The sequence below is a fragment of the Osmia bicornis genome, chromosome 5 (assembly GCF_907164935.1).
Source record: "Osmia bicornis bicornis chromosome 5, iOsmBic2.1, whole genome shotgun sequence".
Classification (NCBI taxonomy): domain Eukaryota; kingdom Metazoa; phylum Arthropoda; class Insecta; order Hymenoptera; family Megachilidae; genus Osmia; species Osmia bicornis.
The window spans coordinates 6,144,721-6,156,717 of record NC_060220.1 but is presented as its reverse complement, the minus strand read 5'-3'; the positions used below and the strand labels follow the sequence as shown (position 1 = coordinate 6,156,717).

Genomic DNA, 11,997 nt, shown 5'->3' with positions numbered 1-11,997 from the left:
AAACTAAAGTTATTTAACTGTATTTTAAGAGCTACTATTATTATTCCTTTCTCTTTTTGCTTGATTTTTAGGGTTATACGAACTTTTAGGAGAGTATAGGGTTATACGAAGTGTAGCAACCAAATAGTGTAAGTATGTTAAAACGTACTTTTCAATGAATATCAATGTCACTCATAACATACATAATTTGTGTTGATATTCAGGCATATCATAAATTAATGCACCTAACTATTAGGACATGGAATGTTGGAAAATATTTATGCTAAAAAATTGGATTCTTTGATTTCAGAATCGGTGCTAGTGATCACGGGAAATGATCAAGAAGTTTCGACGTTCGATGAAAGATGGCGGCATATACGGCTACGGCGCAAGCGAGTCGGCGATCGACACGGTCGTGCCTTCCATGATGGCTGAGACAGTTTCCGAGTTTTCGAGTACGGTGTCGTGAGTACGTGTTCTCTTTATCGCACGTCTAACCGTCAGTGAGGCTCGTCTACAGAATAGAAGGATCCCGGAAAGAATGACAGACAGTCCAGCGGCACTCGTAAGTGTTGTCACTGTCTATTAAATTTTCTAGAACAGAGTATTCGGAACCTGTAATGCTCGATAGGTTACCCTTTAATGACATGCTAGCATATTAAGGTTTCCTTGCGTTCTCCGCGTTATTGATCGAACAACGATCATATTTATTGGTCGTTGATATGTCGACTATTTCTTGCCCCGAACGATCGGTATGAACTTCTGAAAGAAGTGATCGCAAACGGGGACGTGCAGTTCACGTCCGACATGGTGTAATGCGCAAACTCAGATCAGAGGTTCGTTGCCCGTTCCCGTTTGACGTCACTAGCTGATAGTGGTTGTCACCTGTTTCTGTAGGCGGTGACGTCACGAGTAGCTGTGACGTAATCGTGAGATCCGTTCTCTCAGTCAGTTCGACCGAGCGTAGTCTATTTATTTCTTACGTATGACAGAATTGCGTCAGATTACTTACGCCAACGTGCGAGCAATAAATGCTTTATCGTTTCTACCTACGCGATTCATTAACGATGTCTATTGACATTCGTCCAAATGGACGTTCACCAGTCCCGTAACAGGTTTGGCGACACAGTGTCCGCCTTCCATATTGATTTCGCGTTTACACACCTGCCGTAAACGGTGTTTACACTTTACTACGCGAACAGTACATCGATAAATACTTTAATTAAATATTTTAATTACATAAAGTTGAACTTTCAAAATATTTCATATTATTAAAAGATCTATACTATGATAGGTATATCTTGATAATACAGTTAATTATGTATTGTTTTTTTTTGTCGTAACAAATTAAAAGAGAGGTAAAAATTTGCGTGTAAAAGTTGGAGCAAATGGATCGAATTGCGATAGGCAAAGGAAATCCTATCCGTGCTTACGATGTCTATGTGATAAGAGATACATAAGAGGTACACGGTACATGATGAAACCTTAAAAAGTGGAAATCGTATCTCCTATGAATTGTATTTGAACAAATAACGTTAAATGTTTAACAAATCAAATTAGCTAGAAATATTCAACTAGTACGAATTTAGGCTAGTCACTTTGATTCTATATTTGATTTTAATATGAATTTACCTCTTGGTGCTTCTAATTAAGCTTCTTTCTTCTGTTTCACTTTCCTTTCTTATCACCTTCGTTACGGTTCAGCATCTTTATTAAACAAGACGTAACTTCAGTACACGCTTTTAATTTTCGAAACAAACGCGAAAGTGTTTTTAATACCATATATCGTGCTGTTTGAAGGTAGTATGCAATTTCGAAAACGTTCATTTGGAGTGCAGGTTGGTTCAAAGTAAAAGCGGAAACGGGCTCGGTAAGGCTGACAGTAACGTAACCGGGTTAGGAATGCTTTTATCGTCGAATTAAATGGCCAGGAAAAGCCGGACGTTGGAGTATTTAATTTTGTATACAGTTCACGCTATTTATTCTGCTCGATCGCGTGCATCTGCCAGGAAAACTTCTTCTCTCTAAATGTAATAACTTGTAAGACCTTTCGTTAGCAAGTTATGAAAATGCAACGATTTAGAAGAGAAAAACAATGTATTTCTTTGTTTCAATGAAAATGAAGGTAGAATCGAGATAACGGTCGAGCGATAGCGTTTAACGTAAATCAAGAAAATAATGGCCGGTTGCAAGATGAAACCGTGGTAATTAGTTTATTCGTCCGATTCGTTTGTTTTTGCGGAAACTCGAGGTAATCTGATGTCCGTTTTATCCGGGCACAGAGAAGCCATTTCAATCCCGTAGCGAGATAGGATCATGTACCACGGTGAGTCGTATTGAATGGCTGCAATTGTGCAGCTGCAGTTCAGTAACGATTATTGGTGTAGGTACATGTATACCAATAATGTTAACGAGACACCTCGTATATCGTTGTTCACGCGCGTATCTTCGTCCGGCTACATTCGTGATTTCCCTCTATTACCATTGCTTCGCGATCTCCTCTCGTGTTCCTTTCTTTCCCTTCTCTTCGATGGCTTTCATTCAATCGTAAACACTTTTCAATATTAGGTTTAATTTTCTTCGTTATCTTCGTTTTCTTCGTTAAGATCCGTTATACATGCTACGAGAGTTCAATTTTAATAAGTTTCTAAAAATCCAAGAAAAGGTGAAGGGAATAAGATTTCGAGTTTAGCACGAGTTTCTTTTTTATTGTCGGTTTTTGTTTGAAATGATTTTTAACGCGATGCTTACGGGGTTGAACGGTGGCTTGGAGCAATGCGTTTCATCATTGATGGTGGGCGAGCACCGTGTTCTGGCAAAATTACGGCCGACTTCCCATTGTTTGGACACCAGAAATTTATGGTTACGAGCCGCGCTCGCGGTCATATTCCAATTCACATGCCGAGATATTGATCTTAATTTGAATCTACTGGGCGGCGCCTTAATTCAGATCAATTGGCCCACCAATTAATTCGAGAGTAACGACCAATCGCCTGTCATGGGAATAATTAGAGGGGACACCGTTACATGGTGGAGGGGTTAACGAAAAAATAAACGATTTTCCATTGACCAGCACGCGTTTAAATTGTATCCTTTTTCAAAGTGAACGATAAAGCGGTAAAGTACATTTGTTGCGATTAGATGGTAAATTTGAACAAATCTAAAAATAAGTCTGTGGGAGAAAAAGAATTTTGCATTTGCCTTTCAAAGAGAGACAGTTTATGTCTCGATCACTGTGTTCTCATGAGAAATGTCTAGCAAAAAATAGCGAAACGTTAAGAAAGAGAAAAAAAGCAACATGTTTTAGAACGCTCGCTATATTTATGAGCTATCTTATAAATAAAAATGAAGCACAACCGTATATTAAACCACGTGATTCAACGAATTGAATTTTCTAGGAAAAAATGACAGAAACTCTGCAATATGACTCAAGCTCTACTTTCATTAAAAATTTCGCGTGCAGATGATCGTAATTCAAAGACAACGAGTTACTCTAACTTTAAAAGCTGCTTCGATTTGTCAAACGTAAAAAGATCGAAAGTGACAATAATTATAGTCAGAGAAAAGCATCTGGTAGAGAGAGAGAGAGAGAGAGAGTGAGGGAGAGGCGAATTTTTAGGAATTATTCAAAGGCTAGATTAAATTTACAGGCTAGGAGGAAAATCTGAATGTCATAAATTCTTATTTCTAAAAAAACTCGATATTCGCACGGTGATTCGAGAATCCTATAAATTTCTGAATCTATTAAAAAAAGAAGTTGCCCAGGATGTGCGATCACGTGACTAGATCATTGCATCAGAATTCTTATATCACCTTGATGGATTTATTATCCCTTATTTATTATCTCTACTTTGATCGAAACACTGGTGGAAGTTATTTTTAACATCGAGATCGGCCACTAGAAAAATCGTGAAATTTGTTTAATCATTCAGCGAAGACTTCATCCGTATTATTTATAGCAGGGTGTTTTTAACCTCTTTTCGGATTACGAAGACCGCAGAGATGTTTTAATGCACGTTAATGTAGATATCTCGAAATTTAGCTAATTGCCGGTACGAATTTCATCTGTGATGTTCAATTTCAGCGGGATTGTCCGTCGTTATATCGCAAGACGAGCTTTTAATTCGACGAAAATGCGTTACAGTTTCATTTGCATAACCAGGCGTATTATTATCAGACGGGTAGCGGGAGTCGCGTTCGTCGAAATGGCTCGTAATTTCGAGCGTGTTATTAGATAGAGCCGCGACAAAACGGTATTGCATGCAATTAAAGAGACTTCGGAGAAACACGAGGCGAGCGTATACCGGCTCGAAGGGAACAGGAAGAAACGAGGACGACACGCGTGTCTTTGTATACACACCGTTTGCTATCTGAAGCATCGTTTCGTGGCTGGATTAGAAACTGCACTTAGTTTTACCCCGGTGAAAGATACCGGGTGGTTCCGCGTCGTCGTTAAAAGACAAATTGCACGACCGGATTAGACAAATGTCCTCCTACCGGGATCATGGTCGAGATTTCCGGCCTGGAGAACCTGTTTCAAATCAGCTCGAGCCCGCTTTCAACCTCGCGCATTCGTGTTCCCTCGTCCTCTACCAGATGGCGGCACAACCCTTGCAATTTCATAATTTTTCAATTTTTATTTTATTTTTTTTATTGTTATTGGTGTGAGAAAATCTTCCAAAGAAAACTATATAAATGAAGAAAAGAAAATAGAATAGAATCTTATTTTGCTACTTTTTTAGGGAAGACAAATTGGAATTTTATTCCCCTTTTTGTATTTAATTAATATTTTCTAAATTAACTTGTTTCCTTATATTATATTTTCATCATGTAACCCTGACAAATCTGTGTATTCAGTTTCAAAGAATACGGGGGTGGATTTATTATAGCGTTTTCGGACAACCCTATTGTATACAGTAATATTCCAAAGGATTTGCGCCAGCTGTTTTTTGTATACAGAGAAAATTTGTATCCGATTGGTCGACGAAGCCCAATTTTATCGATGTACAATAACGAAATCAATATTAACCATTATTTAGCCGCGACGTTTCGATTAAAGTCTCCTATCGAGTGTGCAAATATTTTCCTCATTTAACGTGCCGGCCTGTAACCAGTGTCTGCTGGATAATATTTACATCGGCGCGGCACAAAGTCCAATGAAATCATTACCCGAGACGTCTGTCTCTCTATTTGTCCGTGGCCGACTTTTCGTCGGCTATTTCGCTGAATAACATCGCGTTTGATATCCTATGGGTGCACTCTCGGAACGTGACAAAAATAAGGATCGTTACATCACGCGAACACCTCATGGATTACTTAGTCACTGATTTTCTGCAAAAACCTTATACCTGTGGTAAAACGCTAATTATTCAGGAATAATCAGGTTTAAAGCTTGTACATTGCTGATGGAGGCGTACATAAAGCTTATTAAACAGACCGAATCGAAGGGGATTAATGAAAGAGTGGCGCGTGTCGAAGGCGGGAAATTCAAAGGCACGTGTTCGCGTCTTTGACGTATCGTGTCGGTTTCGTCGACCTTAGAGCTAGAGTTAAAGGTAAAGGTAAAGGTAAAGGTTGGCCTGTAACCATGGTTTGCGAAACGTTTGCGTGCGGCACGCGTGATCCTCGGGGATGATGGTTTTGCTCGTGAAATCAGTCGATATAAATGCGCATTCGCGCGCGCGTTCAGCCTCGTTCGGTTGCTTCTTGCCGCTGTTATTACGAGTGCCAGCAACATTCCGCTAGTGTCATCGCGCTGAGAATAGCACGGCCGACGAGGAGGAATCGTCTCCTCTCCAGGCTGACATCATTTCGTCGGACAGCTCATTCTCCGGTCAACGATGCCCGCTGAAGGACCGACCCGTCCAAAATTATTCGGCCTCGCGTCTACGTCTTCCTCGCTCGACAATCGGCCCGTTTCTTTTTCGCGAACAATGCTGCATTCTTCCCCGCGGAGACTGTGTTCTTTCACCCATTTCGCTCGCGATGCCTGTTGTGTAACAATCGTGAACTCGATCTAATTTCGTTAGCAACAGTTACCCACCCGAGTAGGCTTCTTCTAGTTAAGAAACATTGTATAGTTTGGGGGAATCCTGGGAAAATCTAGGGAGAACCTAGCGGAGGAAGTTGCACGATGTTCTAACTTATCCTAGACTAAATTAGATTGCAACTTATCAATTAAAAATGTATGCAACGTTTAACGCTAACAATTGAAAACCTCTGTATCCTTAGTTTTCGGCATGTTTTTTTTTTTTCTTTTTTTCAAATATTCAGCACAGGTATCCCACGGCCGACGATCCGATCGTAATTATCGAACGCAAAGCGAGCAGAGTGCGTTCGCAAGAAATTGATTGCTTCCGGTACGATAAACGCGATCAATCGAGGGATGAACCGAGCGTATTAATTAAATGGTGGATTAAACAAAACGGGAAATGGAACGTGGACGAACGGAACGAACGTTAGGGAGAGAGAGTGAAAAATAAATACTAAACACGCGGTCGTGGCAAGACTTCGACACGGTTTAAATAAAATACGGTAAAAACATCGCGTGGAAATGCTGTTGTACACAGCGTGCCGTGTCGTTATGTCGTTTTTTGCCGGATATCGCATTGTGTAGTACCTTGTAGTCACGTTGCATGTTTCCCAAACGTCATAATAAGCGTACGGTTTGCGTCTGCGTGTCGCCAGTATTTCCAGTAGTTTCTAAAATGTACTCGTCTCAAACATTTCTCACGATTCATTTCGCGGATCCATCAGAAAATGTCGCCTAAAACGAACGTTCGAATTCGTTTGTGCAACAGTGATGTTGTAATTTATCGAAGGGATTCGAGGGAAATTTAACGAAGATGCGTTTCGAACGGGTTGCATCGGCGATCGTGCGCGTCGAAAGGCGTGGAATTTCGAAAATGTTGCGTGCCACTTTAATGTGAAACGCTCGCCACAGGATAGTTTTTGTTAAACGACGTGTCATGCGGCAGTGTACAACTGTTCTTTAGACACCATGCTGATGTATAACAGTATTACATGCAACACATGGGGCATGACTAAAGAGGTTGAACCGAGGAGACCAGCATTTCCATCGACTTATGCATGCTACACGCTGCACCGTTTCTCCTTTTCGTGTTAATAATTGATTTCAACACGTTTACGTAACGAACGGTACGTTTTTAACGCACGCACGATTAACGGACCTACGACAATGAAGAAACTTTTTATAGATTGCGATTTTGAAATAATTTTCTAATAATACTTACGTGCACTTTAATAATTGCACGTATCAAAATTCCACTCGTGGGTTCGATGAGAAATCGAAAATATCCCCAATTCATAACAGCCTGCGTTGCATATTCATCAAGGATATTAGCATATCGAGCACGTTTCACCCCTAAGTCTTCTTCGTCCCGATCTCAAAGGAAATTCAAAACGTTCTTAGATTTATTTCAAATAGAACACAGGAAGGTAATGATTTTTCGTTTAAAACTTTGTCCAGTTAGGATGATTCGTTCTCGTTAAGGACGCCTTAGAAGGGTCGTAGGAATCGGGCCAGATGGAGTCAGTGGGGTCTCGTATGCACGCGTTGTGTCCTCGTTTCACCTATGCCGCGCCTCGATGACGTGTCCACGTGCTGACTCTTCTCCTTGTTTTTGTTTTTCACAGCAGGCTTTATGCAACGCCTACGCAGCTCGTGATGAAGCTCCTTGCGCAATACGCCGATCGTGCCCCGTATGATTCACGTGCAAACGATGCGCCACACGTTTCTCCGAACCGATCCAGTTTGTTTACCGCACATGTTGGTCGTTTAAAGAGCCCGAAAGTCGGGACCAGCGGAAAAGCTATGTTTTTTCCTCTACTTTAAGGAGAAGTCTGCTTTTTTTGAATTTAGGGAAACTAGGGGGCCTTTTGAGTACTTAAAGCTAGGTAATATATTTAAGAAAGAAAATTCTAATTAGTAGTAAAATTGATTTATTATCGGTTGAAATCGTTGAGATGCACCACCTTTCGATTCATCGTCCTTTTTGCTGCGCAAAATTAGAAAACCAGCTGGTCGAAAATTTTAGCGAGAAACTTTATGATTTGCTATAAATTCATAATCCGGTCGAATTGAAGCTCGTAAAGGAAAGTCTGACAGTGCACGATTCCTTGTCCGCGCGTATAGAGAGTATACCTAAAGAAATTTAGTCAGAGCATACTGAAAAGATTGCAACAGGGATCGTACGGGAACTTATGAGACATTCGTTGCAAGGTATCCTTCTCGTAAAAAGATACACATAAATTCTATACGAACGTAAGGATATTTCAAATAATTTGATCGAGTTATAAGAATTAATAAATTTCCTTGATTCGGAAATTTCGAAGATCAACGTTTACTTTACATTCGAGCTTGCACGAGATCGAAGCAACCGTTTTTCTTTAATATCAAAGATACACGCTTTATCAAGGTAGCACGTATCAGCCCCTGACCTCTTTACAAGATCAGATTATATTACTTATGGCTATACAAGCTCACGGTCTTGTAAATTTAATCAAGGATGCGCTTCCGTGAGTTTGCCTCGTGTCGGGATCGATTGTCGGTTGCTCAGGAATTTTCACGAAATATCGGCCGATATCCCATTTTCTTCAAACTCAACAGGGGATCTTTGTTTTCCTCCTTGTAACAAGATACGTTTTAGTTTCTCTCATCATTACGGTATGATCGATTAAAATTTTTAATTTGATGGGCTACACGAAATCACGTCTGGTCGTAATGAACCCTTTGAATTTCAAAGATGTCAGAGTTTTCCTTCTTTTAAGGGTGAATTCATACACGAGCATGCTTTATCGATCGATGTGGCGCGTTCGATCGGTGTTTGTGCCCTGAGGAATTAACGGTACGAATATAATACGTATACGGATACAAAAGGGTCGTGTGTGAATCGACCTTTAACTCTGCCGCTTCTACGATTCCACGTACTGCATCTGCATGTTAAGTTAGATTGGCTCGGAGAGAAGTGAACCGTAAGCCAGTGGAATACACGTTGTCTTCTCCTTCATATCTTGGTCCTCACTTCCGGCCGTGATACACGCCTGGCACGCACACTCGTCGACACGCGAGCGCGTGCTCACCGATGGTATTTGCATATTTCAAATTATTTCGAGGAAGATGCTAAGTGGAGCGTCTCTTCTCTGTGCAATGGAGCGATCTTCCTTTTCATCTTGGTCGATCCTTCCATTTTTCTTCTTTCATCATTTTATATGTATACTAACGTATACGTACCTACCCTTTTCTTCGTTCTCTAAGTAAGTACACGAGTGCACACCGATGTCGCGGAATCGATCTTCCGATTCTTCCATCTGCCTCTATCTCCTTTGTCCGTTTCTCTCGGAAGAATTAACCCAGAGAGTTTCACCTTGGCAAACACAGAACGATAGGAAGTCGGTGGTTCGAGTTCCTTTTAAATCCATTGCCTTTGAGCCGCGACGTCGGATACCTAGCCCGGATTCTTTAATATCCGATTACCCTCGAATATCCGGATATTTGCCAGCTAGTACCGCCGTCGAAGCGTCCAGGAAACGTAAATATCACCCTGACCGAATGTCGCAGTTACGTTAGATGATGTTTGGACAGTATGGAGTTTCATTCGATCGTACGTCCAAGATATTTAGCGAGATATTGAGACGAAAAAGGGGGATGGAAAAGAGTTCGCGAGGAGTTACGAAATCGTCGATAAAAGTAGTTCCACCCTAAAATAGTTTATACCCTAAAAGAGCGCATTCAAAAATTTCTAACAGTTTTATCGGGGGCGGGGGGGTTAGTAACCGCAGCTCGTGAAAATGGGAGGGTTGTCTCATTCCGTATCGTCCATTTCTCGTCCTTTTACCGTATAATTTGCCGTAAGCTTGTTTATTGGCCGCTTCGTTACGATCACTTTACGGGATGAGTAATATCGTAAACGTTCCTTTAGAGTTCGCATCCGGTACTCGACGCTGATGAAGCGGCCACGATATGTTTACCCAGTTATGTCGCTATTCGTACATTCTTCCGTGCTGCTATCACCACCCTCTCGGGATTATATCAGCCACGATTTTCAAGCACCCGTTGCTCCATAAGCTAACTCTCTCGACGATGGTCCTTACTTTTTACCGACGTTCCTTGTTCTACGATGATCCCGTCGCGTTTTATCTCTCCGAATATTACCGGACAAACTTGAAAAGTGGCTTCTATGTTTACACACCCGAGCGATGCTTCAAATTGCGGGAAAATCTAGCGACTCTCGTCTGGTTCGCTTCGTTTCCCGCCGTTCAAAAGGTAAAGAAAAATCATCCGACGAGGACGACACTGGGTATTTGCGAATTTGCACACTCGTTCGGCCCGAAAGTTGTTGCTGAATGTTTGTGCAACGAGTTTAGGCGACGATTTTTTTCTTTGATTCAAAAGATGAAGATACGCGATGAAATTTATTCATTTCTGTTAGACAACCGGGTTAAACGATGATTCACGAGCCTGCGTTACAGCACGATTTGCACTTAGATGACTCGTGTCACTCTTAGTCACTATTACATACTATCTTTCCATGTCATCGCGGATCCCTGTAACTGTTATTAACTTAACTCGTAAGACGGAAACTTTATTGGGCTGTTCTGCGTTTGTTGCGGTGCCTTCATGGAGGCTCGAATTAGACTTAAACGACGTTCAAGGGGTTATTTTGATAAATAGGTTATACAAATTTACAAGTCACTCACGGAGACTAAGTATACGTGCAACATTGTTTTTTCTAACGTTTGATTCAATTTATTGATGAGTAAAAACAAAGTTAGCAAGCTTTCCATCACAATTAAGAGCTTCTTGATGTTTTTATAATACCGTCGGACAAGTTGGCCAAACTTAAGAGTCGTTTGGACAGTAAGCCTAAAAACTGATTGCTTAAATACTTCTATAGTTGGATTACTAGTTAAACACGTAGCGGAGGGTAGCGAGTAATAACTTGAAGAAAGTACTAATTGTAGACTTGACCAGGTCAGACAGCGAGGCTCTTAGCGAGAAAACTTTTACAAACTTTCCCATTACAGCCATTCCTTGGCTCCATTTACTTCGACATACAAACGGAATTCTAAGTATACCGATTATTCTTAAACGCCTTATTTTACATTGCTTTTGTTCGTTAAAAATAGTCGCTTCACCTTTACGTCTTATGTCAACGCTATACTTGTGACTTTATTTAATCTATTATTCAACATAGAGAATTGACGTATCGTATCTAGTATATGTTTCATGATACCGTTCTAAATTTAAATTTAATATCGAAAGACCAGTCGTTGGTGAGATACTAGTATTGTTAGACGAAACACGTCACGAACCAGACCGTTCGATGATAGAAATTTCACGGTGGTCCTGCAAGTTTCGTCCAGGGTTGGGAATGTTCAATCAACACATCGCGCTCGGCCAGCTGGCTTGTTCGTAGTTTCTGTACTTGGTGCAAACGTCGATGGAACCGTAATGAAACGGTAGTTGAAGGATGTTGATATCGTAGTCCGTGTTGACCAGCATCGCATTGATTGCGGGTATGTGCAGCTTATTGGCGAGGTCGTCTTTTTGATATTCACCGGTGATTGGATTCGTGTGGGCGCAACGCGTTTTCGCGAGCACACACGCGGTCGTGTTCACGTATAATTGGGCCAATTTCACGTCCGTCGTATTAAAATTGGGAAACATTCTTAGGGCCTCGCCGACGCATTCCCTGAGCTGTGAGACAAATTTTTCTTAGCCAATGATTCATTTTATTTTATAAGAAAATTGAATTATTGACGTACTGTACACTATCATTATGCCGGATACGTACAATGTACTTACAAAGTATTATATTTCAGTTATCTCGAAGCACGAATATTATGTACATTTTTATACATTCTATGTACACGTTACAGTATTATGTAGTTGTTTATGGTTTGTTTATCGCTACCCTTGGATCGACCGGTTCCGCTCCTGGTCTGACGGTGTTCGATTCTGAATCCCGTTTTCGTATCACGCAAATACTTCGAGCT

General features: G+C 40.9%; 1 protein-coding gene across 1 annotated transcript in view; it reads left to right on the top strand.

The window, feature by feature from the left end:
* Positions 1-463: 463 nt before the first annotated feature.
* Positions 464-11,997, top strand: part of LOC114875379 (3-phosphoinositide-dependent protein kinase 1) — a 313,058-nt gene continuing 301,524 nt past the window's right edge. Inside the window, exon 1 of the mRNA XM_046285954.1 lies at positions 464-544. Within this exon, the coding sequence (XP_046141910.1) occupies positions 521-544 (24 nt within the window). The 5' untranslated portion in view covers positions 464-520. The remainder of the gene's footprint in view (positions 545-11,997) is intronic.